Raw genomic sequence first — 27,486 nt, 5'->3', positions numbered from 1 at the left:
TGAGACCGCGGATAACCGCGGTGCACAAAATAAATGACCCTGCATTCCTGCTGCCACCGTACTTGCGGCCAATATTTTTAGATCCCTTTAGAAAGGAATCTAAAAGCGTTGCTTGCGGCTGCATAACATTGGCTTGGCCGGCTGTGTGTAATTTCAGGCCGAAAACGAAAGTAGATATTTTCTGCTCTGTCAATCCAAGCCGAGACATAGGCTATTTGTGTCACGTGACCGTATGTTCGGAAAACGAAAAGAGAAATAAGTCACGACGGAAAAAAAGGCGGTACTTGACTCAAGTGTCTGGATCGCACGAAGTGCAGATACCGTGCATTGTCATATATTCCTCTGCCTTGGGTTGTTCGAAAGTTGTGTCTCATTTGAGCCAAAGTTACTGTGTACTGTGGTGGGGGAATACTTGACGCCGATTTCCGACAGCAATGTACAGCGAAATTTCTCTTTTGCGTGGCAACGACTCCGTCAACCTGGTTCCATTCGGTACGTAAGCTTGCGTTATCGAGCATCGAAAGCTAGACCACGCCTGACGTTTGCTTGCCTTCGTGCGCACGCTGTAGGCAAGTAAGTTGTGTGCATGCGTTGTGCGTACAGTGCGTTGCCGCGGATAAATGCGTGCATCCATGAATGCAGATACATCTTCCATGTTAACGTATCGCGAATACGCACGTGACAGCTAGGGTGCATAGGAATCGCACCGTGCCGTTACTTGCTGAACAGCCGGCTAAGCTATTTATGAAGGCATTTCATAACTAATTTACGCGCTAGAAAATCACCTCAGTAACCCGTGCAACGGGGCGTTGTAACAAAAGTACGATGAATACCGCGACGTGACTTTCACGGACTTGTGCTATCTACTTTCGATTTTGAACCTGCCGATGTTTACATATGCTTCAATGCTTCATTCAGCTTGACGGTTGAATTTAAAGCTCAAAATGTGCACAGAAATAGCATTTGGTCGGCCGTAGTGTCTTATTATACCAAGTTTGTTTTGGGTACTGCCCTGATTCAATCGAAAGAAGTTTGATATTTACGTCGTCTGCGGCGACGGTGAAACCATAGATGAAGCCAACGTTAATACAAATCATAAACCACTGCCCCAGTAACGAGGCAAGTGGTGCCATCTCCAGTTGTTTGTAGCAACATTACTGCAACACTGCCATAGATATCAGGCGAAAGAAAGTACGTAATTTGGGTTGGTTTGCAAAAAGTTTAAGAGCTTTATTAACTGCTTTATGAATAATAATCATCACGACTTAGTTTAGCCAAAACGGCACTAAATTTGATTTTTTTTGTGTGTGTGTTTTTATTGCAATTAGTCATTGAGCTTAGAAGGCAACCAGATGGCGTTACCAGGGCCGTTTATATCGATCGCGATAACGTCAGGTACGTACAGGCTGGCAATGCAGGCATGGATAGAAAGTAATAATGTACTGGGCGAACTGCAGAACGGGTTCAGGAGTGGTAGGCACCTAGATAGCATTTTCGTAATAGCCTAATGCATAGAAATAGCCAGGGTGGAAAACAGACCGCTGCATTTATCCTTTCAAGACATAAGCGGTGCATACGACAGTGTAAACAGGAAACTTCTGTGGAACATACTCAAATTTGAAGGCATCGGTAAAGAAGTAATTGAATTACTAAAAACATATACAGAGATATATTGTGTAACAACTCACTTGCCGAAGCAACTAGCCCCGAAAATGGATGGCGCTCTAATAAAGTTGAGATTGCACGAGGGGTTAAGGAGCACTGCAAAGGACAGAGGCAAGGATGTCCGCTATCACAGCTGTTTTTCATGATTGATATATGAAGAATATTGAAAAGAGTGCAATAAAGCAACTTTGGTTTTAATCTCGTCTAAGCTCGGTGGAACGTATGTGCAACAAATGCTTGCAGGATTAATGCACGCAGGACGACATTGTTTTATTAGCCAGTAGCCAGGAAGGTTTACAAGCATTGGTTAATATATGTGAATACGAAGGAGAGTCTGCTTTACCTTCAGCGCACTTAAATCGGTCTGATGGTATTCAACGATTTCAGTCATAAAAAGCTGAAAATATAAGAGAGTGAGATACCAAAACTAGCAGAATATAAGTACCTCGGGGTATGGATAAACGGACAGGTATACATGGAAAAATATGAACACGCCACCAGGGTGAAGGGATGCCGCGATAATGAAGCACAGGGTATTATGGGGGTACAAGTATAAAGTACCTAAATGTATTTGGAAAAGAATAATGTTACCAGGGTTTAACTCCGCGAACTTGGTTTGGCGCTTAATGGGACAGAACACTGGCCGAAATATGTCATGAGATTATGGTGGGGATGAAAAGATCTTGCCTCATATAGCACAGATCGAGCACTACAATGTCCAAGAAAATAGGCTTTACAATTTTAATTTGCCATTGAAAATTGCATAAAATCAACCGAGGTGCTATCTAGCGGAGAAACCCTAGTACTTTCAGTGTAGCCCCCCACGTGACTACATGTCAGCAAAATATCGCTGATTTTCGTAACTGCACATTGTTCTTTTTTCTTCTAGGAATGCTTGCCATAACTTGTTATATTTTGCGCTCTCTCCAGTGCGTCCTTAAATAAAAGCCAACCCTGCTTTCGCACCGCGAGAGGTATGCTTTCAGGTTTTGCCACTAGATGGCGCCACAGTGTTTGCAATTTCGTGAATGGAAAACTGACAGTGCCCACTAAATGTTTTGTCGACGAGGGCGTGCGTTATTGTTCCGTAACAGCATTGAGTGTGAAACTGAAAAGGACGTTATTCTACGCAAAAAAAAAAAAAAGTCAGATTACTGTCTAGCGAGTGAAAGTATATTTGTTTTCGGTACGTTTTTTTTTTTGTCGACCACCAGTCATCGCTGTCGCTGCTCATGGTTTCCAGCATCGGACTACATAAAAACGGGCGCACGCATTGATTGAAAAATTCCCGGCAAAATTTTCTACATCGTTTCTAACAAAACCGTTATGGAATCGAACATTTTAGACATCAATCTTGCGGTGAAAAAAAAAAAAAATCGAGACCTAAATTCCAGTCTTCTGTCTCTTTAAGGGCAGAAGTCCAGTCGGGGTTAGAATTAAATCAAAGATCGGTGGGAAGGTTAGCACTTGGAGCCCATGGCAAAACATACAAACGAAGCAGTACTGGGAGATAGGGACGGGCGTCTTTCAGGGCACGAGAGGCTGAGAGCAAGAAATTGTACGAAGAACACCTTAGGAAAATGGACAATAGGTGGGCAGCTGAAGTATCTGAATACTTATACCGAAAGGGCATTGACTCACAGTGGCGGAAAAGGACCTGAAAACTATTCAAGCTAAGTTGTAGGAAGGCAGGACGGAGAAATGAACATTAAATGACAGGTAAAGAACACAAGCTAAAAACTGGAATAATTCAATGGAAAAGAAGCCGACCGTAGACATACATAGAAAGTGGAAAACCCGGATTGAGAAGGAAACCTTCTATTACAGTGAACTAGAATATTCTAGTTCACTGTACTTCTATGTTGTTGCGACTGAATGAAGAAGGGAAAGAAAATGCACGGGCCTGCTACTGACTCTGTAGCTGAGCCACCTCCGCTTCCTGATTTATTTTAACTGATTTATTTATAGGAAGGGAAAGGCGAGGTAACTGTCTCACTTGATTTCTGTGGACACCGCAACCGCGCCGTAAGGGAGGGGAGGAAGATGGGAGTGAAAGTGGAACTGGGGATCTTTAACGTGCGCTGACATCGGCACAGCACACGACGCCTCTTCGTTTCGCCTCCATCGAAACGCAGCCGCCGAGGTCGGGTTCGAACCCGGGTACTCCGGCACAGTAGTCGGGCGTCTTACCACTGCACCACCCCGGCGGGGCACCTTCGCCTCCGCTTCCTCTTGCGGACAGAAGAGAAAATAGAGAAGAAAGAAAAGGGAGAGAAAGACGCGCGTCGGCAACAGCCGTCGTTCACCACCGAAACGGTAGCGAGTGCAATGACGGCCGACAACAGATAAAAATATGGTGGTAGGCTAGCCCCCGCCGCAAGCGGCAGTGACCCACCACGGTCCCAGCCCTGTAGGACCAGGAGCAGCCACCCCCTCCGTAAATCTTCTATGACAACTCAAGAGGCAGCGGCCTTCTTTTATTGCGATAGCAATACTGCGCCAGGTTTCGAGTCGTCACGTAGCTGATGGCCGGTCGCCACGGTTGACCTTCAAGTGACCTTGACAAATAAAGTGTGGGTATCCACGATTCCGTGCTGTTCATTTCGCCAAAAATTCTCCAAGAACTACGAGTTAAAGTGTGGGTGTCCACGATTCCGTGGTGTCCACCCGAAGATGCGGTTTCCTTTCCCCAAAAATTCGAAGAATGCTCGATCACCGGCAGCTAATGCTTTATGCTCTTGCGTCATACTTTTAAAGGATGAGCTTGTGTCGGTCGGTCGGTCGGTCGGTCGGTCGGTTGTGGTTGCACACCTTTTATTTCTATCGAAAATGGCCGTCCTCTCAGCACCACGTTGATCCTCTTCTCCGCCCCCGCCCCCGGAAGACGGAGAGTCATGCGCCCGCGGATTAGAGGCTGGCAGGCAGCAAAGGAAGAGTGAACGAGTCGGCGGGAGAGGTAATCAGGAAACGTTTGAAATATCGGTGGATAAACAGCATGGAAGGGATACATGGAAACTAAATCGAAATAAACGCGGGTATTTAAAGATAACTCGGAACTAAAAGGAAAGTCGTTAAAGTTGAGAAATTACCTAAGTTAAAAAAGAAAAAGGAAGGTTGAGCTTATGATGGCTATCACCATATTACCACCCCGTTTCAAAGGGGGACGCTCCTGACATCCATCCATCGTACGTACGGTGGTTTGCTTTGCTTCGCAGTCACCGCAGAAGATGCGAATATCTGGCTTTTGTTCGGATCAGGTAAGCACGTGCCTAAACAAATTTAGTATAAAAATATTGTTGACCGAATACCATTTTTGTGAGAAATTTGAGCTTTCAAGATTCTTCGGATTAGCCGGAAGAACCTTATACAGAATGCGTAAACGCTTTATGGGCGAGGCTTAGTATTAGTCGATAGGTTTTGTATGGTTTTGTTTTCGTTTCCAGGAGCGACCGTGACGTCGTGGAAAGTAGACGGAGAAGAGATTCTCTTCTTGAGGTACTGGTAACCGCTGCTTAACGCCAGCATTTTTTTTTTATATCACACATATTCGTGCTATTACGCGTACGAATTGAGTCTGCGTAATTACTGAAATTGTGGAACGGTGTAGTACTTCGTTATGGCCCCGCCGGGGTGGAGCTGTGGTTACGGCGCTGGACTACTGTTCCCAAGGATTCAGGATCGAATCCCGGCCTCGGCGGCCGCTTTTCGATGGAGGCGAATAGCAATGCGCCCGTGTGCTGTGCGATGTCGGTGCACGTTAAAGAAGCCCAGGTGGTCGAAATTTCGAAATATCCGGAGTCTGACCTGTGTTCGTTGCAGTGCTACATATAATTGGTTTACAGGAAAGGAAATGCGCAGCGTCTGTCGCACTTTCTCCGGCGAGTGTTAGTTCGGGCGGCACATTGCTCCTGTCGCGTGTGTGGGGTTGCAGATGGCAGGAGGAATCGTTAGACAAGAACACATCTGTCGGAATATGACAAATCTCGCGCACAGATCTTGCGCACGGGATTTCGTTCCATGAACTTAGAAAGGCTTTCGTCTTAAAATATCTTTTGCGTCGTGTAAGCAAACGCGTGGCTAAAATACCGTAGTTGGACTCGCTTAAAGGCCCACTGTCCACCCTCCGGTCGAAAATATTTTCTTCCCCGGTGACTGTGAGACTTCGCCCCTAGAACGCAAGGCCGCAAAATGTTTTTGAAAAGAGTAACTAATAACGCAGTTACAGCCACCGCAATCACCCGATTCTGTCATGCTTCTCTCCTTCCGTTCCCTCGCAAAGGTTTTTCACTCTCCTGCCCGAGGTCGTCTAGCCTGCGCAAGACAAATTCCCCTTCCTCCTCCGCGTTTGCGGGAGGTGGGGCGTGGCACTCCGCGAGCGCGAGAGAAAAAAAAAAAAAAACGGCCGAGGGAGCGTGCGCCGCTGGATTCATTCTGGTCGTGGCGAGGGAAAAGCGCGCAGCGAGCGGTAGACACCCATCCTTCTCCCGTCAGTCAGCGAGACGGACCAATGGACGTCGTTCGCGGTACGTACGTCATTACTGGCGCAGGAAACGGGGAAGCTGGCTTCCCGAAGGAGAGCATGAGTGAGCTTTGAATTGTATTTTCGATGCTTTGCTGCGCGCGTGTCACTGTAGCGTTTTGCACAGACTATCTCCGGTACCTGATCGAAACACTGGGCTCCTTTGCTTAAAAGGGCCTTCCCTGGACAGTGGCCCTTTAAAAGCTGCAGTTGCCCCTCAAAGGTTATCCATCAGCCAATGGCGTCGGTTAACGCTCGTGACGTCTTTAATGCAACCAAGCAGTTCTACCATAACCACCTTGGATACAACGTTCGATCGCCAGCATCCAAAGCTTTCGCTTCACATTCGGTTCAGCAGCGTTGAACTCTAATTTTTTGCGTTGCATGAACGTCTTCGCAAAAAAATAAATACTGATGTAGTTAACTAAATCAGCATTCGTCTCGCCTGTTATATACTTCCACGATTCTGTTCCGTCTTTTTTCTTCTCTTCCCGATTTGAAGCCGTGTCACCTCAAACTCCGTCGCGCTCAAGCTTTCCCTTTTCGGCCGCTGGGCGCCCCACGATGAGCATTTAAGGAATCAAAACGCTCGCTTAGTCGAGATAAGCGAAACAAATATTTCAAACCCAGCGTTTGCAACATTTCGTTGAGTGAGGCAGGATTGGGTACCCAGTCAGCCGAGATCAGCGTGCTATACCGCTGTTGTTGTGGGTTGCCGCGACGATATAGTCAGCTCACGCGTTGTGCAGGTGGCACCGTAGTTCGGCGCTTCGCAACAGCTGCTGTTGGAATGTGAACAGGTGCCAGCAGCGTTCGCGTTTTGATTCGTATTTAGCTCAAAGGATAGCAAGACTGTTGGAATGTGAACAGGTGCCAGCAGCGTTCGCGCTTTGATTCGTATTTCGCTCAACGGATAGCAAGAAGGGCGTCGAGAAAGGCAACTCGATTGTTCTAGAATAAATGGTAGGATTTTTACGTACTTAAACCGAGCAAGACATGCGAAAGCTTTTGCGCACAAATGAAAAATGGTAGAGACGATGACGTGTAATGCACAGCGCGAGTGTATGTTGCAGTTTAACAAGCTATCGATCTGTTGCGGTGATAGATACGATGCTGTGTACTCTACTCGTTTTCTCGAGAAATTTCTGAGCTCGAATCCGGTCTGCTTCGAGTGGTTTTGTTTGGTTTATGGGGTTTAACGTCCCAAAGCAACTCAGGCTATGAGAGACGCCGTAGTGGAGGACTCCGGAAATTTCGACCATTTGAGGATCTTTAACGTGCGCTGACATCGCACGGGCGCTTTACTTTTCGCCTGCATCGAAAAGCGGCCGCCGCGGCCGGGATTCGATCCCGCATCCATGGCACAGAACTCCGAACGCCCTAACCACTGCAACACCACGGCGGGGCCGGTCCGCTCCTGTGTTCTTTTTTTAGCCCGAGCGCGGATTATATGCTAGCCACAGCATTTTTGGTTGAGTTTTACCATGTGAAGTAGTGCTTTCGCACAAAAATTATCCTGGGCTCAATTGGTCAGAGCATATGAGACTAACTGCGTCAGGTCACGTAGACTGTGACGTCAGGATCTGGGGGACCAATCAGGGTTCTGGCACAAAAAAGTTCGTTGCTCGCCTCTGATGATCGTCTGAGGGTTTTTGCAGTGAATTATCCGCTCAACATAGGAGGACATGATAGTAGCTGCATAGCCCTCAAGCGGCATAGGGTTCGGGAAATGCTCACAGAGGACAGAAGGTGCAAATAAATTGACGTAAGAGATCAGGGACGGCTAAAAATGAAATTTAAAGCGATATATTTTTAACGCTTCACATTTCGTGTCATTATGACTGTATGTTCACGAACGAAATGTTGGCGTGAAAATTGGACGCCATTATTGCTGTTAGCCAAAACAGAGTTAATTCATGTACAGTGCCATGGCCTTTGGGCTCCGTTAAACCACAGGAATCAGAAGTACTTGGGGTTATTAGCAAGCGCCTTCAAAAAACAGCCTAAATTTTGTTAGCGTATGGTGAGAAATCAGACTACCTGTGCTGTTCAGTACAGGCATGCGTGCATGCCAGCCATTAAAGAGGAAAGAAAAGGGCGAATATTAAAAAAAATACGCCTATAGTGGTACATCTGCTTGGTGGAACATAAACTTGCAGTCTTTGCTGCTGGTGCCCCTTCAAATTAGAATAATAGTAGGTGAAGCTGGCCTCTGTCCTCTGTCTGGCCTCTGTTATCGCATTCGAACAGCAACACGTAAAAAATTAAGCTTTTATAAGCTGGAAGAAACAAGGAAATGCTATTCTGAGGCTGGGAAATATAACTGAAGATACAATGTACCGGATCCTGCCATGAGGCATACAGGCGAAGTGAAGTGCAGGTGTCGTTCTTCCCGGCAGATTTCGGAAGTTAGCTGTGGCGTGCTGGTACAGACTTTTTAATGGTTTAGCAGAGTTCCTGTCACAACAAAGACCACACTACCGTCAGACACAAAGTTCCCTGATTGGTTGAGACAATGATGATGTCATAGGGGTCACTTGGCCACGTAGGGCCAATCTTCGAGGTATCCAATAAAAGTCTTCAATTTTACATCAAGGCATTATGATTTGAGGCGGGAATACCAATGTATAGCGCTCCGCATATTTAGTTATCTAAATATTGTGGGGGATTCCTCTACCCGAGGGAGACGCAAGGCACACACACATGCAGTGGGCCGTGAATCAAACATCTTTATCTCACTCAGGAGCAGGCAGATCGGGGGGTCAGAGGGTCGTGCCGTTGTCCGGTCGGGAGAGCAGCCAGGAAGCGGGCAGCAAGCGGGCAGCAGGAGAACGAAGAATGAAGAGAGCGAGACGCCCGCGCGCTTTTTGGGTCCGAGCGGGGCCGGTTTCCCTCGTCGGCGGGAGAGTAGGTCAATGGGGGGTGTACAGCATACATGGCAAAATTACTTTTCAAAAGGAACTAAATTACATTACTAATTACTTTGCTGAAAATCGCAGAAAAGTAATTAAATTACATTACTCATTACTGCTCTTAAAAAGTATTGAAATTACATTACAATTACTTATACTGAGTAATTCAATTACTACTTTTAAATTACTTTCTAGTTTTCATCCATGCAAAAACTAAGTAAAGCTAGTGAACAAAACAACTTGTTCTCAGACGCGAAGCACACACATTATTTCGTCTTCCCGCCAAATTCCGTCCCAGCGACCTATTCCTTCCCTCTTTCCTACAGCACTTGTCATTACCAGAACAAGACAACTGCAAAAAAAAAAAAAAAAAAAAAAAAAAAAAAAAAAAAAGGAAGAAAGGAAGAAAAAAGCAGAAGCAGGGTCGAACGTTCGTGAAATGACCGGCAAACCCAGCGTCTTGCTGGCCTGTCTTCGCCATTTCAAGGGCCCGAAGAAGCTAGCTTATTTATGGCTTCCGCAGTCCCAAGAATCGACGTCGCCACCTTGTACTCACTCCTCAGTAATGCTCAAGCCACGGCTGCTCACGCCATGGAGCCTTCCACCTACCTACCTAAGCAAGGCGCCTGTGTGCTGCGCGATGTCAGTGCACGTTAAAGAACCTCAGGTGGTCTAAATTTCGGAGTCCTCCATGGTCTTAGTCGCTTTGGAGCGTTAAACCACACAATTCAAACCAAACCAGCCCACGAGAAAAATAAACGCCATTGTAACTTACTAAGTCTTTGGAAACAAACAAAAAAGATGAAAAGTAACAATCAATGACATAAAAAATGCGAGTAAAAATAAAGAAACATTTTATACAAAACTAGACAATAACACTATATGGGGAAGATAGAGACATTGCTTTTCAAATTATAACGGGAACGATGCTGCTTCACGAGTTCCATATAAGTAAATCAGGAATTAAGTAAAAAAAGGCGTTTAAAAATGTCTATACTTTTGTTGCTAGACTGGTACGAAGCATAAAAGGAAACTTCTTCACGGGTGACTTCATTGTAGATATGAATGGCAAGCTTTAGTTGAAATAATACGTTTATCTTCAGTAAATTGAGCTAAGAAAAATGGGTGTGTATGTTCTACTAACCTATATCTTCTATGCAACGCAGAGCTCTTTTTTTTTTTTTTTTCAGTAACTCAAGCCTGTGCAATTTAATCTTGGTAGCGGTGCCTCATATGAAAAGGTAGTAAAGTAAATGCGCACTAAAGCAAAATACAACCGATGTTTAACATAGCTGGGAACCAAATATCTTTGTACAAAATGCCAATAGATCTAGATATGGTGTTGAGGAGGGCATGCTGCCGGGTAGTTGGTGATCCATAAAATCAAGAAAGTTAGCGAAAAAAAAAAAAAGGAGGAAGAGGGACACATAAGACAATTGACTAGCGCTAGTCATCCTTTAGCGCTTGTCAGTGCACGTTAAAGAACCACAGGCGGTGGAAATTTCCCGGAGTCCTCCACTACGACGACTCTCATAGCCTGAGTCGCTTTGGGACGTTAAACATCACAAACCAACCAACCATCCTTTAGCGCTAGTCAATCGTCTTATGTCCTTCTTCATCCATATTCTTTATTTTTGCGCTAAATTCTTGACTTCATAGATATAGATATATTTGTTTGAACCCTATTTATATGAGGAGCTCAACTTAAGTTTTCTTCAAAAATGACACCTAAGAACTTAAATATAGAAACGCCTTTAAGGACCAAGTATTGGTACTTAATTTGAATATTAAAATGATCGGGCTTATTTCGAGGCTTAAACACTACATACTTGGTTTTCGGCACGTTCAGTGCTAGTTGGTTTAGGCGGAGCCAGCATCAAAGTTCAGGTGTAAAAGGGACATGGTCGGTTATCTTGTATGTCACCCTTTGCGTCAGAGGGCGCATCTGTGTTTAAATTGAATTTCTCATGTGGCCTGTTTTTGCACACTGTTCTTGCTAGCGCTTCTGGTTCAGTCGTTATGTATGTTCTCTTTCAGCGAGAAGTCTCTCAAGGATGGCAAGACACCCATTCGGGGAGGAATACCTCTTGTTTTCCGTAAGCACCATCCTTTAGAAATCATGCGGCATCTTGTTGATAGAGTGACAAAACATCAGCAAGCCGATAAATATATTTACTAATATCAGCGATAATTAACGACAGAGGGTGTTCGGTTTGTTCGCTATCGTTAACGTGTACTAATATCAGCGGGAATTAATGGGGTTTGATTTTGTCCAATATTGTTAATGTGTAATAATATCAGCAGGGATTAACTACAGAGGGTGCTTGATTTAGTTCAGTATCGTTAACGTGTACTAATATCAGCGGGATTTAACTATACAGAGGGTGTTTGATTTTATCCAGTATTGTTTACGTGTACTAATATCAGCAGGATTTAACTATACAGAGGGTGTTTGATTTTGTTCAGCATCGTTAACAAGGACGACTTGATGAGGAAGCTAATTAGTTAATGCTGAATAAGTGATAAATCTTCACAGGTTTGCTTGGACAAGATCTATCATGTGCTAAACTCAAATTAATTCGAAAGTGTTGCTCGTGAATTACAGATAGCAGCGCATATTGTCTTCAAGAAATAGTATAGCGCATTTGCGAGACAAGCACAAAGGTAGAAGGACACGGGACAAGAGCTGTATTTCATCTCTGCTTGCAAATCTTTTACCATTATGTCTTGCAAATGATGTAGGCTGTTTACTACTGCTGGAAACTATGAACCATCTGTGGACACGCCGGTAAGTTCGTGTTGAGCTATGTTCTGTAGAAGGAAGAGAGAAGATAATGCAGGGAACATGGATGGGGAGGTATTGATTGTTTGTATGCAAGCACGCACAGAAAGAAGACATTGTCGTGTAGTTTTTATGCATACATGCCCAATCGCAGTACAAAATTCACCGAGATAATTGTGGAAAGTACATGGAAAATTATAAGCACATGTATACACAAGCCACGCACGCGTTTCAAGTTACCGTCACAGCTCACACGCAATGGATCGCGCTTGTCGTAGAGTTATAGCCGGCGCAGGATTATGTATGCGGCGTTCTTTGCTGATGTACCCCGCAGCCAACTTCGGTGCCTGGGAGCTGGGACCACACCATGGCTTCGCGCACACCATGGAGTGGACCGTAGAACAGGTGCCTCGTGAGGTATGCACACTCGTCCATATTCTGGAGCAGCTCACGGAATAAAACATTTCGCGAGTCGCTTGCGCGCTGTGCGAAGTCTTTTTTTTTTTTTTTTTTTTTTTTTTTTTTTTTTTGCGCGCGCGGAAGTGTGACGTATGCGGTGTCTATAAAAGGAAGACTCGCACCGTATGCATTTTCTGTTGTTGCTTGTCGTGTTGGACAGGTCTACCACCCTGTTTGTTCGCGACGGTCAGCACCCACGGGGTATTCCGTAACCGTGTCTTTTTTCATTGTTTGTACGGGAACAGATAAACGTTAGTTCACAAGGCTACGCAGCTTGAACGTTGGCATGCGACTTGAGCCGATGAGGCTGGTCACGCGATCGGATGCATTGCAAATATGCAACGCAAAAAAAAAGCAAAGCAAATACAGTCCGGTGAATCTGAAACACACAAACTGAGTTGGTATTACACCTGTGTGTAATCTACAGCATCCAATAAAGATCGACACCTGAACATACTTGCCTCTACAAAATTTAAATGCGGAATCCTTGTACCGCGCCGTATAATTTTTCAAGTGAAGCAGTCTGGTTAGAAAAGCTTTGTGGTATATTGCACCCTAAAATCTGGCCTTGAGTCCCCTTTCATTGCGTTGAATGTACGGCTCGGGAGGAGCGGTTAAAACGTAAATAAAGCAGTAGGATCCCGGTGACACGGGCCCGGTTATGCGCATTTCGGGATGGTACGAATAAGAAAAATTCTCTGGCCGGAGTGCATTGTGTACGATGTGCAGAATTCCGGATGTTGCGACCACTCTCCCGCCTCGTTACGGATGATACGAACGCGTGATTTGCTCCCGCGGCCTCAAGAACTACACTGCTCGCACACGTCGTTGACTCCGCGATCTCCAGTCGCACCGCACCGTACGCGCAAGAAGCAGTTTTGGGCGGCACGCGGCCCGCGCATTGCAGAAGTAGCGATCGCCTTTCGTCGTTTACGCGGTGTAAGCGCACTTCTTATGTACTTCTTATGCACTTAATTTGTGTGTACTGCTTATTATGAAATGTACTTATTATGTACTCTACTTAATTCAAACGAAAAATTTGGTCTCATCGAGGTTCGAAGAGTCGATATCTTCAGCTTACAGGCTGTTTTTATCTTCGCGCGAAACTCCCTTCCAATTGAACTGGCAGCGCCTGCAGTTTGGCCGCCCCACTAGGCGTATATTGTTTACGTGTTAAGGGTGCGAAATATCGCGTTTAGCGCGTATGACGGAGGCCTAACTCCATGGGCAGTTTAAGCACGCTCCACGCGTGATGTTGCATGCGGTTTTGCGTCCCCCGGTAAAAGTGCACACACGCTGCTGACACCCATTCTTTCTCCTCCTTTCCACTCCTGGCCAGGAATCTAATGGTGACGTCACAGTGCTCTTGAGCCTCCGAGACAACGACTACACGCGTTCCATCTGGAACCACGGGTACGTTCTAGGCCACCTGTCCAAGCACGCTTCTGCGTTTACCGAACGACACCCTCTTTTCGTGTACTGTTTGTCAGCAGCAAACGTTTATACTGGTTGCGATTGGACGGGAAAAAGTTACCTCGGCTCAATTATGAAGTTCGGTGACCCGAAATATGTTCAAGGTAGGAGGAAACACTAATGTGCTACCCATTTGTAGCAATATGACGAGGCTGAGCTGCAGTATTTTTTTCCAGAATAGGTTTTCTTGATGACAAACGCTGACAAACTTTTGCGGACGATAGTGATAGCTCGCGGTGCGCCCTCTGCTCTACACTCAAGGCAGGCCGTGGTTTACAATGTCTCGCTCATCAGAAACAAGGTGCTTTGTTAAATACTTCATACCCTTTATGGTCAAGTTTGTTCACAAACCATTGCATATTAACCTGTAAAGCGAACTTGCTTTCATTGGCGCATTTACAGCCAATCACAGCTGTCAGAACAAGGCAATAAATCCTCTTTTCACATGGCAAATTCCTGGGCAAGTTCGCGCATAACATTAATGGGAAGGGCTCCAATGAAAATGGACTTGCGCTAGTGTGTCATCTGTCTTCACATAATGGGGATCTGTTTTATGAGTTTGTTATATTCGTGCCTTGCGGTCTTCAGATTGAGATGGATGTACAACCCATTTAAAACAACATTCACATGGTCAAAGCGCCTGCGTTCAACCCTGCACTAACCGATTCTTCGTACGAAGTGCATCGTTCCATTCAGAGATGTTTCATTCGGGGAATTTTCACCTAATAATGGGAGCAAAATTTGGCGAAAAAGGAACCTTGACGGGTTTTCATGGAGGATTAAAAGTCGAAGTCTTGCCGTTTGCTGGCCGTTTATTTTTCCAAAAAAAGGAGTTGTGAGAACGATCCAATGGGGTCTAGACGAGGAAGTCACCTTCTGGCCCCAGTGTGCCAACCCCAACAGTCAGAGCTGGGACCCCAACCCGAGGTGCGAGAGGTCACAGTTGGAGGGTCACAGCTCTGAATGTGCTGGCACGCTGGGGCTGGAGGCGCGTGCGTCTAGCCCCCATGGAACCGTTCTCAGAAGAGCAACCCCCATAAGCCTCAACGACCAACTCTGGGCCGTCCAGAAGGCTCTCGAGACGACGAAGATACAAGGTCTTGACGTTGCCACGTGGGAGACCTAGGCCCGGTCGCGCATTTGGGTTTGCTCGGTACGGTGGCTCCGCAAGGGATAAAACGACAGAAGAGACGAAGAAAGCGGGCTGTTCCGACTAGCATCTACCGCCCCCAGGAGCCGAGCAGCCTAGCGATTAGCGGCGCATGCTTTTTCAATGGGTGTCATGTTGGACGCGGCACTAGCTTGAGAAAGCCTATACTACTACTACTACTACTATTATTATTATTATTATTATTATTATTATTATTATTATTATTATTATTATTATTATTATTATTATTAGTAGTAGTAGTAGTAGTAGTAGTAGTAGTAGTAGTAGTAGTAGTAGTAGTATAGAGGAAGACTCTTTTCACTAAGTTGGCACTGAATTGTCTGTAGGTAACGGCCAAATTAACTGGCTAAATATTATCTTCACAGTTTTAATTATTAATGATAATATTAATTGGTTCACAGGAAGGGAAAGGCGCAGTATCTGTCACACTTGTGTCCGTGGACACCAAGGGATGAAGGTGTCCACAGACACAAAGGAGGAACCAATTATTATTACTATTAATTAAAACTGTGAAGATAGTATTTAGCCAGTTAATTCGGCCGTTAACTAGACAATTCAGTGCCAACTTAGTGAAACGCGTCTTCCTCTATACTACTACTACTACTACTAATGATAATAATAATAATAATATTAATAATAATAATTAGCAGAAAAATATTACTGTGTATTATTATTATTATTTCGTAGTAGTAGTAGTAGTAGTAGTAGTAGTAGTAGTATTAGTAGTAGTAGTAATAGTATTATAGGCTCTCTCAAGCTAGTGCCGCGTCCAACGTGACGCCCTTTGAAAAAGCATGCGCCGCTAATCGCTAGGCTGCTCGGCTCCCGGGGGCGGTAGATGCTAGTCGGAACAGCCCGTTTTCTTCGTCTCTTCTGTTGCTTTGTCCCTTGCGGAGCCACCGTACCGAGCAAACCCAAATACGCGGCCCGGTCGCGTTAGGTTAAACCTTTCCGGACACTGAAGTTATTACTCTCTCATCCGCGTGAATACGCGCTCACGGGCCGCAGCGGTCAGTGCGTACGAGGGCTAGGCGATTCAGCCCGGTGACGGCGGCGGTTTTTTCGGCAGAAAGCCTGAAACTCGTTGGAGTGGTCTGATCCGTGAGTCCCTCCCCCCGTGGAGAGGAGGAAGTCCCCTGGCTACGCCAAGGACGAAAGAGGGAAGGCCGTGGCGGCGTCGCTGCGTGCGGGGGGGGGGGGTCTGATGTGCCCTTTTCTCACCATCTTAACAGCGGGTGCTTAATTTCGCGTGATGATTATGCATGGTCGTAATGGGACAGGGGATTCATGAGTATCCCCACTAGCGAAACCATGGATCAGGCAAAATATAAATGAGAAGGTCATGGGATGAGACTGAGAAAATAGGTCAGTTCGGGAGGGAAGCCAGTCGTCATGGCAGACTTGCAAGAAGCTAAGTAATATGCAAGTTATGAATTCATTGGCGAGGCTGCTATTGAAAAGGGCCAGCTGATAAGTATATGTCTATGCATCATATGTCATCTGCCTCTTCATCTTTGTCCACTGGGGTACAGGTTCCGGGTGCTGTACCGCATCGCCCTAGGAAAAGCCAGACTTCGTCTCGAGATTTCGGTTGAGAACAACGGTACGTGAGACTGGACATTTCTTGTTCTCGCATGCGCACTTGCTGCGAAGACGCTGTGGGTGGGCACTCTGCATGGCGAACTGGACACCTTTCGGGTGGAAGGGATAGTTGCACCTCTGTCAAAGCCTTTTTTCTTGCTTAGAACGCTGACCAGTTTACGTTAAAGTAAACAATAGAGAGTTTTAGCTTACCGTGATCCGCGATCCGCTCCCGTGATCCGCCACCGCGCGTTCTACTGCGCATGCCCAGAGACCCCCTTGACGCCGTTAGATGGCGCCACATACTGGATGTCGGTAGTGTTCCTGCCGCGTCGGGACCAATTAGCTTGAGCGCCCCACGCGCTGTAGAGAGTCGCGGTGGCGGATCGCGGGTCACGGTAAGCTAAAAAGATTTAGCTTACCGTGATCCGCGATCCGCCACCGTGACTCTCTACCGCGCGTGGGCGGGGCGCTCAGGCTGATTGGTCCCGACGCGGCAGGTCTGTGTGCCGACATCCAGTATGTGGCGCCATCTGTCGGCGTCAAGGGGATCTGAGCATGCGCAGTGGAACGCGCGGTGGCGGATCACGGTAAGCTAAAACTATCTAATGTTAGTGGGCAATGTGCCGAACCGCAAGCGCGGTGTCGAAGCAGGCCGATGAGGAGTGCATGGAGCAGAAATGTGTAAACACATTCTCTCGACGTTTTGGTGTAGGAATCGCGATTTCTGTCATGTCCGGTGCCGAGAACCTTCGTATGCGCGAGCATTTTTTTTTTATGCTTGAAGCACACGCAGTGCCTGTTGTAATCCGCAGGCACGGACACTTTCGAGTTCACGGCATTGCTACACCCTTTCTGGCGCATGGCGGACGTCCGTCAGTGCAAGCTTTCGGGCTGTCATGGCGTCGCCTACACTGATAAAGTGAGTGGTCCCAAACAGGACACTGCGGTCTCTTCTAGTTAAGGTAACTGTGATGCAACCACTGGCGCTTGTGAGAACGGTACAGTCAGCTATAGTTGACCACACCTGCAGGCGAGGGACGTAAATACCTGTACTCGAAATGTTCTCGCTACGCTTTTCTCTATCTCTCGGATATTTTCTCCTGGGGAGAAATAGCCTGGCTTGTGAATCATGCAAGGGGGCAGTTCGCTCTAACAGATGGCTCCGCGTAGACCTCGCCACGGTGTCTCAGTGGTTAGGTCGACTATTGAGCCGTGAACCAGAGTTCGATACGGAGAGCGTTTCAATGGAGGCAGATCGCAAGCTGCCTGCGAATTGCGCGATGTCAGTGCACGGAACCACAGGTGATCAAAAATATGTGGAACCTTCCACTACCACATCTCTCATAGCCTAAGTCGCTTTGGGATGTTAAGCCCCATAAACCATAAAACAAACCGCCCGCATTAAATGGTTAGATGTATGCAATTTCCTAAATGTTTCACAAAGCAGTACTAATTCAAACTTGGTCTGCCGGCTTTATGGTACAAACGGCCCTCCCCCTGTGCCCAAGAATCGATCTCTGGGGTGGCGCAGTGTAGCAGCTGTCAATCGCTCTATATCTGATGTCAATGTAGAGCAACTTCTGACACGATGGTCCTATTCGGGCTTCGCTATTAAGATGTAAGTGTGAGATCAGCATCCATCCTTCCAGGACCGCTAGATATCGAGTCATACACGCTGCTCCGAGGCACGTACTCGTTCACACGGCTTGCAATGGTCAAAGCGGCGCTTTATATTTATGTCGCTCGTGGCAACTTTGGCAGAATACATCGCGGTCTTACTCACGACAGTGTTTCCCACAGGTGACGGCAAAAAGGCAGCGGCAACGTCATCTACATATGCAATCTGACGAGATAAACTACGCCAAACTAATGCTTTCACGCGTTATGCTAGGTTTAGCAACGTTAATCCTCCGCAGGTTTCCTTTTTTTTTTTTTTTTTTGTTCGTGCGGAGACAGAGAAGAGCCGTTATTGTCCTCTTGCTCCTTTTTCTGCAGACACGAGAGTTCTTCGAGTCGCGCGAGGAAAGGGAGCACGTGACGGTGACTGAGTGGACCGACAAGTACGTATACGGTTTGGGCATCTCTGTCGTAAAGCCATTGCAAGTCATTATTATTAGCCGGGTCAACGGCTGCTTCTATTGAACTCTGATCAGCTCTGTTATGCGCCCTACATGAACACCCCGTCAATGCAAATTTACTCATCACCTCAGCTGACTACCTGGTTCTCAGGGGCACAATGAACTCGAAGGGCCAGTGTAGCGGGCAGTGGTCACTGTGCTGCCCTGACGGCGTCGCCAGTGCAGCGGCCCGTTTTCAAGAGCCTTCGATCGCAGCGCCGCCAAAAATTGGCGGCGTAATGTCACCACGGTGTTCTAGTGTAAATTATGTCGGCCTGTTCGCTGCGTCAACAAACAGGGATATTTCCCTGTTTCAGCGCAGGCACGCGGCGCCACGCTAGTTACCAGTCTTCTTTGCAGACGATCTCTGGCGTCTGCAGCACCGCCTGGCACTCTGTTGGCCTGACAAATCTTATGTTTTATATCATCTGAATTATCATGCTGTTCTGCTGAAGTGTTGCTGTTGTAGCTGTTTCATCCTTCTCGGAGGATGGCGAGGGCGGGGCAAATATAATGGAAGACATTGTCCCGTTGTGTTCCTCGCCGCCACAGTCTTAGAATTCAAGATATGCTCTAGGATAGATTTCAGTGGGTCTGCAGGGAAGGTTAGGCAGGAGAGGAAAAAGACGGGCCTTTGTATACGTGCCGTTGGTATAGTAGGTTTTTCTATTGTGCTGGGGAGTGAAGGGAGAGGCAGTGCGGGGCAACGGGGTTGCTATAGTGCTGAGGTTTAGCCACTCCTCTCTCTTCTTTTGTTTCTTATTTTCTGCTGAATAGCCACGTAATGTTTTCCGCAGGTATTGCATTATTGCAATACCACTTATTGCAAACAGACCGGTTATAGTAGGGCGTGGCTCAAGAATGAACGGGCAAATAAATGCCCTTCGCCAGTGTTGTTGATCCAGCCTTATGGCGTCATTATAATTGGCATTTGTTAGCGTCTTGTATCTGCTAGCATGTCATCGCAAGTGGCGACCAAGTACAAGACAATTGACGAATGGCGTCAGAATAGCTCGATGCCATAGATTGGAGGACCTACTTCTAGGCGCATTTTTGCTGTGGTTTTCATCCGACTATAGTTCAGACCGATGTCATTTTGATGCAGCGCGTAGGAAATGGAGGCATCAGCATCAGCTTCGGGGAGTGGAGGCTTCAGCTGGGTGCCAACTCAGACAGAACAGCGCAAGCTACACAAGGACAAGAAAGGAAGACGAGACACACACAGCGCTGTTCTGCCTTGAGATGAACCAACTAGCTAAATCTGTTATTGGGTGCCAACTTCCGATCATCTGAAAGGTGCGGAACTTAGCACTGAAGTCATCATTACGAAAAGGGCTTTATAAGGCATTTCTCAGTCTTAACCATTTGATACATATGTACTACTGTGCTAGTGGGTGATGATGACGTGGCTACGCCACTTTAGTCACGCTGGGCTGAATCAGTGATCACCTTCAAAAAAAAAAAAAAAAAAAAAAAAAAAAAAACGCGTTGCCATTTTTGAGAAAGGGACCGCCTGGTTTTATGGCTTCAGAAAAACTTGGTAAGTTAAGCCACTCTCTCTCTATTAGGAAGAGGATTGAAATACAGTGTTCTGAAACTTTATCGAAACCGTTTTAAAAAATTATCTCGCCTGAAGCTGATGCTCGTTCGCGGCGGAGAAAAATTGCGCTTTGTTGTCGCCCCCCCCCCCCCCCCCTTTCCCTTTTATTTCTTTCTTTCTTTTTCTTTTTTACATAATGTTTCACGGTGATGCTTACCTGCTTTGGCCCGCCGCGCATAATACGACACCAGAACCGTCTGCGACGAGATTCGAGGACAAAAAACGCCAACCCAGAGTTTCCTGCTAACGGCAGTGGTGGCGCCACGTTGCATCGCTGGAAGAAAGCGCCGCGACTCAGTATCGAGGCAACCGTGGCACATTTTGATGGTGATTGACCATACCAGAAACGCGCGTTGTCAAACTTACTGCGCAACAAAAGGGACAGCGATGCGGAAGCTTTGTGCGCGGTTTCACCGCAAGCGAGCTTCCGGTTGAGGCGGGACAATTTTTCAAAACGACTCCGATAAATTTCTAGAACACTACATAATATGACGTGATCCCAAGTAAACGCTGATTTTGCTATGAAAATAAGTTTTTGTTGTTCTGAAGGGACACGTGAGACGCTATGAAGTCTCGTAATAGCGTTCGGTTAATGAGGCTAACGACTCCACGAACTATGTACAAAGCTCTCACTGTGCGAGATATTCGTACTCTGACGGAGGCTGCTTGCGTCGATGTACACGAGCAGCATTGTCTCTTACATGGATTCACCAAATTGAGACATAGAGGCAATGCTGTCGGATCCATCGCACCGTGCTCTGTACGGAAACAAGTGTTCGGAAAGAAGTACCGTGCCATGCTCTCTTTAGTGAAGGAGCCCACTCGCGCTACTGGCATAGCGGAGCAAGCTTCATTTCTTCAGTGCTCTTGTGGTGATTGTGCTGTCCCCGTTAGAGCATCTACAGTGGTCGCGTGGTGACAGGGTTGATTGTGTCATCTCCGTTGCAGCATCTACAAGAGCACGGAACCCGTTCACACACTCACCGGAGTTTCCGCCGCCGGAAAGACGCTCAAGATTGAAAAGGAAAACCTACCGGACACCGGTGAGTCGCGCGTGTGGCGCAGTCCGAAGACAGTAGACGCAAAGTGGCACGTCTCTTTTCTTGAATTTTTGTTTGACCAAAAAATACCCTTCGGTAATTAATCTGACCTCACTGCGGCGCTGCGCTTCGGCAGGATAGTGACGTTTTATGCCGTAGCCGAAAACCTCCATGATTAAACAACAAAAATCCCAATTTTTTTCACTCGACCCGCTTCGGTGGCTCAGTAGCGCTAGACTGCTGATTCCGAGAACACGGGTTCGCTCCCGGCCGCGGTATCCTCTTTTCGATGGAGGGGGAAAGCAGGGCACCCGTATGCTGGGTGATTGCTCATTAAGGAACCCATGGTAGTCGAAACTGCCAGAGCCCTGCTCTCCGGCTCGACTGAAACCCCGTAGACTATACCAATCGATCAATTTCTCGCTGCAGCTGTTAGCTGTTCGGAAAATCGGGAAATTGTAAAGCCGATTCTTAAGTTGTTGTTTTTTTAAACTTTAGAAGGTTCTTCCACACACACACACACACACACACACACACACACACACACACACACACACACACACACACACACACACACACACACACACACACACACACACACACACACACACACACACACACACACACACACACACACACACACACACACACACACACACACACACACACACACACACACACACACACACACACACACACACACACACACACACACACACACACACACACACACACACACACACACACACACACACACACACACACACACACACACACACACACACACACACACACACACACACACACACACACACACACACACACACACACACACACACACACACACACACACACACACACACACACACACACACACACACACACACACACACACACACACACACACACACACACACACACACACACACACACACACACACACACACACACACACACACACACACACACACACACACACACACACACACACACACACACACACACACACACACACACACACACACACACACACACACACACACACACACACACACACACACACACACACACACACACACACACACACACACACACACACACACACACACACACACACACACACACACACACACACACACACACAAAAAAAAAGGGAAATATACTACTAAGATTCTTTTGAAAAAGAAATTTAATGAGCATCACTGTGGCGGCAGCAGCACACGCAGGATGGAGCAGGAGCTGCGTTTACGAAGTCGCGCTGAGGAAAGCTCACTGAAAGCTTGATAAGCACTAGGCCCAAACATGACATTACCCGTGGAGCTCGGCGTTTTACAGTTGCACATGCCGTCGCGGATACGTGTGCAGTGTCCCTATTTTTACTTTGCGTCCTTTTATGGTTGCTTTTTATGCATACAAAGGACAATGGTGCCAACGATTAAAAACAAAACAGGATCACGCGAAGATCTTGCCAGTTATCGCTTCGCCAACGGCAGAGCGCTGGAGCGCATGTGTTCAAGGCGGCACAAATTTATAGCGAAGGCGCTATCTACAGTCTGCAGCCGCTGACAGCATCAGTCGATGCCACGAGAATTTTGAACGACTACAGTTGGCGAACATGCTCAAAGTTATCATTCTCCTTGGAATAGCGATATCTTATCGAAGCCGCGATGACGGATCTTCGTTGCACCGCGCGGCGGAAGCATGCACAAATGAATCCGCAGACGCTGATTGCGCGTTTGTGGGCAGCGCACTGCGTAATGTCTGGGCGGCCGGCCTTTGCGATAAGTTTTCGCTCTGGACCGTCGCAAGGTTGTTTTCAGCGCGTGCCATTGTGATTGCGCGGAAGCTGCAGCACGGATATCTTTTCCTTCTTTCCCTTTTTAAATGCAATGCAGCTTTTGTAGTGTTATTGCTGCTGCAAAGATAAGGCTACGGATTCGAGGTTTTGAGTGTCGCTGACGTGTAGGGCTTCCACGCGCTGCTGGTCCTTCTTTTTACCAGTGCCTTCATTAAAGATCCAGCTACTTCCTGGCGACCGGGCATTATTAGTTGGGTTCATGCTCTGGCAGCGTGCAGTGTGTGCTTAAGTAATGGAGGTACGCATGGCTGGTGCACGTACTGCATGCAAACAGTGTAAGATGCGCCAATCGAAGCTTTTTCCCGGCGCTTGGTCGCTGTTATTCTTGGTTAGGTGGTGGTTTCCGAGTTAAGGATTATGAGCCCCCAACTCGTTGCACAATTGCTATTTGCAACTTGCGCCACCCATCGGTCGAGTGCCGAACTGTCAGCCAACACGTGCGAGGGTGTCTACGTGAGCGGGTCAGACCAAGGCAGACTATGGGTGTCTTTGGAGAGGCGATATGCGATCGCTTTCACGCGTGATCAGTTATTGAGTGTTCCCTTTTGAGGTAATGCTTTTATTTGTCGTTGGTACTACGGTGTAGTACGGATGGTGTAGTACAGCATGTGAGGACCCTGGCTACGGGGGAAGCCGTATAGTGGAAATATCCCGAATAATTTCGACCGCCTGGAGATCCTTAACGTTCACTGACGTCGTGCTAGAAAGGGGCGCATTTTGCGTTTCGCCCCCGTCGGCATGCGGTGAAAACCTGCTTCTGTTCAGTTTTCGACACGTGGTTGAAATGTCTCCCTCGCGCGTGGCGGCCGTGCGTCGGCCGAAGCGACCACATCGATGTTCAAGAAAAATGCTCAAGATGTGCGCAACTGCGCTGACAAATGTACCAGGCGTTGTGAGAAATGTGACGTTGGAATTAAATAGGCTGTGAATTTAGTGTCCGACAGGACGTCTCAAAGCACGGTGTTGAGACAAATTTCTCACAATAAAGGCATAATTCTTAATTCTATGCATTCTGTCCCGCATAACTTTTTTTTCTTTTCGACGTTCGGGCATGTACGGATCAATGAACAAACTTTTTAAGGACAGCAAGGACAGAGTTTCATTTATCAGCACCCGACTATATACTTATGCGCTTCAACCAGGGTTAGCCCTTACGACGTTACATCGTAATGTATTCGACTTCGGATCCATTTGGACCAGCGCTGAGGTTCATAAACGCGCTTTAAATATAAGGGCGCGATTTGCGCTTTACTTTTATTGAGAAGCGCCCGCCGCAAATTACTATTTTGTTCTCGAATTGGCGGTAAATTCGTCCCTGTAGTATTAAGATCCGGAACACTGGATCGAAGGTTCGACCCCTGCCACACCAACGACATCCGATGCGACGGAGGCAAAATTCAGATGCAACCGTGTACTAATGTTTGTCGTCCGTTAAAAACCCACGCATGTGACCTAAATGAATCCGGCGGTTCCGTTACAGCACACTTCACAGCTCGCAGCGTTTCCTTGGAACATGGATGCCACTCTTATATGTGTTCGAATAGGTGGCCTTTGCGCCCCCATTACACTCGCGGCTCCTACGTTTACGCGATGAGAGGGAGTGAGTTGTGTCACAAGAGACAGTGGTGTTCCTTGACTAAACTCACTTCGCGATATGCGTCCGACGACGACAATGCGATATGGAGACGTGGGTGCAGCGGCGTTTCAAGCTTGCGGTCTTGGCCCGCATACCGTGAGATTATTTCTCCGAATACCTGCTTTTATCGCTGCCATGATCATTGTGTGCCTTTCGTTGATCACGGAACCCCTCCCATCTACATTGTACCTCGTCGAGCTTTCCTTCCATCCCCGCTTCCCCTAATGTATCAACATCATCATCATCATCATCAGCCTGACTATACCCACTGCAGGTCGAAGGCATCTCCCATATTTCTCCAATTAACTCCGTTCTGTGCCAGCTGCATCCACTTGACCCCTGCGAACTTCTTAACCTCATCCGCCCACCTAACTTTCTGCCGCCCCCTGCTACGCTTTCCTTCCCTTGGAATCCAGTTTGTTACCCTAAGCGACCATCGGTTATCCTCTCTTCGTACTACATTTCCTGCCCATGCCCATTTCTTCTTCTTAATTTCCGCTAGAATGTCAGTAACTTGAGTTATTTCTCTGACCCACTCTGCACGCTTCCTATCTCTTAATGTTACACCTACCATTTTTCGTTCCATAGCCTTCTGAGTTGTCCTCAGCTTAAGTAGAACCCTCTTGGTTAGCCTCCACGTTTCAGCCCCATAGGTGAGTACAGGTAAAATGCAACTATTGTATACTTTCCTCTTGAGTGATATCGGTAAGCTGCTAGTCATAATCTGCGAGTGCTTACCAAATGCGCTCCATCCCAATCTTATTCTTCTTGTTATTTCCTTTTCATGGTCCGGATCTGCGGTGTTACTACCTGTCCTAAGTAGATATGTTCGCCTACTACTTCCAGTGCTTCGCTACCTAACGTAAACTGCTGTTCCTTCCTGAGGCTGTTGAACATTACCTTAGTCTTCTGCATATTGATTTTTAAGCTTACCTTTCTACTTTTTCTGTCTAGGTCATCAATCATTATTTGCAGTTCATCCTCCGGGTCACTTAGCAAGGCAATGTCATAGCTACATGTTATCATTGTGTCGTCCGGTTTGCATCTCCGGCTTTTCGGTCATTAAATCTCCCTTTTTCTCTCATAAAATTACTTTTCCGCCGGTGTGTACCTGGTATTTCCGAGCATGCTTCTTGACGCCTTGATGTAACGCCTTCACAAGAGAGTGTCTCGGAGATATATGGTATGGTTAAAACGGCAGCAAATAAAAATAAATCACCGTCTAAGTAAGTTTTTATAAGCTACCACCTTTCAGTTAGCTTTAGCGGGAGCGAATCGCAGGCCGCCTAGTCAATCTATTAGGACTATGATTTCCTATGCCTGTGCTCTGGAAGCCATGAAAACACAATCCGATGTATTCTGTAAGCGTCCTCCTTGTCGTTCTCACGAATTGACCACACATATTGATTGATTGATTGATTGATTGATTGATTGATTGATTGATTGATTCACAGGAAAGGAAAGGCGCAGTATCTGTCACACTTGTAGCTGTGGACACCTGAACCGCGCCGTAAGGGAAGGGAGGAAGGTGGGAGTGAAAGTGGATAGAGAGAAAGAGGAGCCGTAGTGGAGGGCTACGGAGTAATTTGGACCACCTGGGGAACGTGCGCTGACATCGAACAGCACACGGACGCCTCTTCGTTTCGCCTCCATCGAAACGCAGCCGCCACACATATGCCAAAATTAACTTTTTGGGCTGGTTGCTTTGACTGCATATTGGGATGGTAAACTGAGCAAGTTTGAAATAATGCACGCGAAAACAGAGCTATATAATACTGGCTGCTTTTACACGACTCCATGGCTACCGAAAACCGTCCTCGGGTTGATTTTGATTTGGTTTGTTCGTTTAACGTCCCAATTCGGCTGAGGCCAACGTCACTTGGCTCAGGCTGTGAAGGACAGCGCAATAAGCTATCCCGGGAGGTTATTTTCACCATCTATAGGTTCTTTATCGTGCATTGACATCGCTAGCTCCCCGCATTTTGCCTCCATCGAAAACCGGCTGCCGTGGCTGGGTTCGAACCCGCAAGCCTCGGGGTTCAGTATTCGGAGCGCCGCAACCACTGAGTCACTGCGCCTTATTCCATTGCGAAAAAACTCTATGAGTCACAATAACCTCGTACAGATATCTCATACTAAATTCATACAAAACTCGTATAAATCTCACATATTCTCGTACAAACATTATTCAACGTATGAGAAGTATATGAGATTGTATGATACTTGTATGAGTTTAGTATGAGAAATCTGTATGAGGTCATTGTAACTCATACTGTTTTTTCGCTAGGGTTGTAGGTAAAGAACAGTTTAAGCGGGTCGACATCATTGCTTGATTGACCTAAGTATTTTTTGCCGTGGACTGCATATATCGTGTGACGGGCGTCGCCCGCGTGCGTTTGACACGAGGATGCGCCGCGTCCGTTTTCCCAGTGGTGTGGAACCCGTGGGCCAAGATGGCTGCCGACCTTCCCGACCTTGGCTCGGAAGAGTATCTGCACATGCTGTGTGTCGAGCCCGGTCACGTGGCCAAGCCCGTGCGTCTCGAGCCGTCGCAGCGCTTCCACGCCGCCTGCACATTCACGGTGGTTGCCTGAGCGCTCCGATGAACTGCCGCGGTGCACCAGACAGCGAAACTTGGATATTAAACAAGGTTGTTCTGTGTTTTCTGCA

The 27,486-nt window shown here is 47.0% G+C and overlaps 1 protein-coding gene across 1 annotated transcript; it reads left to right on the top strand.

Annotated features, from left to right (window-relative positions):
- Window positions 1–229: 229 nt before the first annotated feature.
- Window positions 230–27,486, top strand: LOC146182116 (uncharacterized). Its single transcript, XM_084577127.1, has 10 exons — window positions 230–492; window positions 5,109–5,160; window positions 11,134–11,192; window positions 12,213–12,295; window positions 13,677–13,750; window positions 16,514–16,584; window positions 17,378–17,484; window positions 18,561–18,625; window positions 21,231–21,325; window positions 27,247–27,486. Exons 1-10 carry the CDS (start codon window positions 435–437, stop codon window positions 27,408–27,410), a joined length of 828 nt encoding a protein of 275 aa, XP_084433253.1. The 5' UTR covers window positions 230–434; the 3' UTR covers window positions 27,411–27,486.

This window comes from Amblyomma maculatum, chromosome 8 (assembly GCF_055883805.1).
Source record: "Amblyomma maculatum isolate TAMU_Amacu chromosome 8, ASM5588380v1, whole genome shotgun sequence".
NCBI lineage: Eukaryota > Metazoa > Arthropoda > Arachnida > Ixodida > Ixodidae > Amblyomma > Amblyomma maculatum.
Note: the sequence above shows the minus strand (reverse complement) of the source record. Positions and strands in the feature narration are given on the sequence as shown.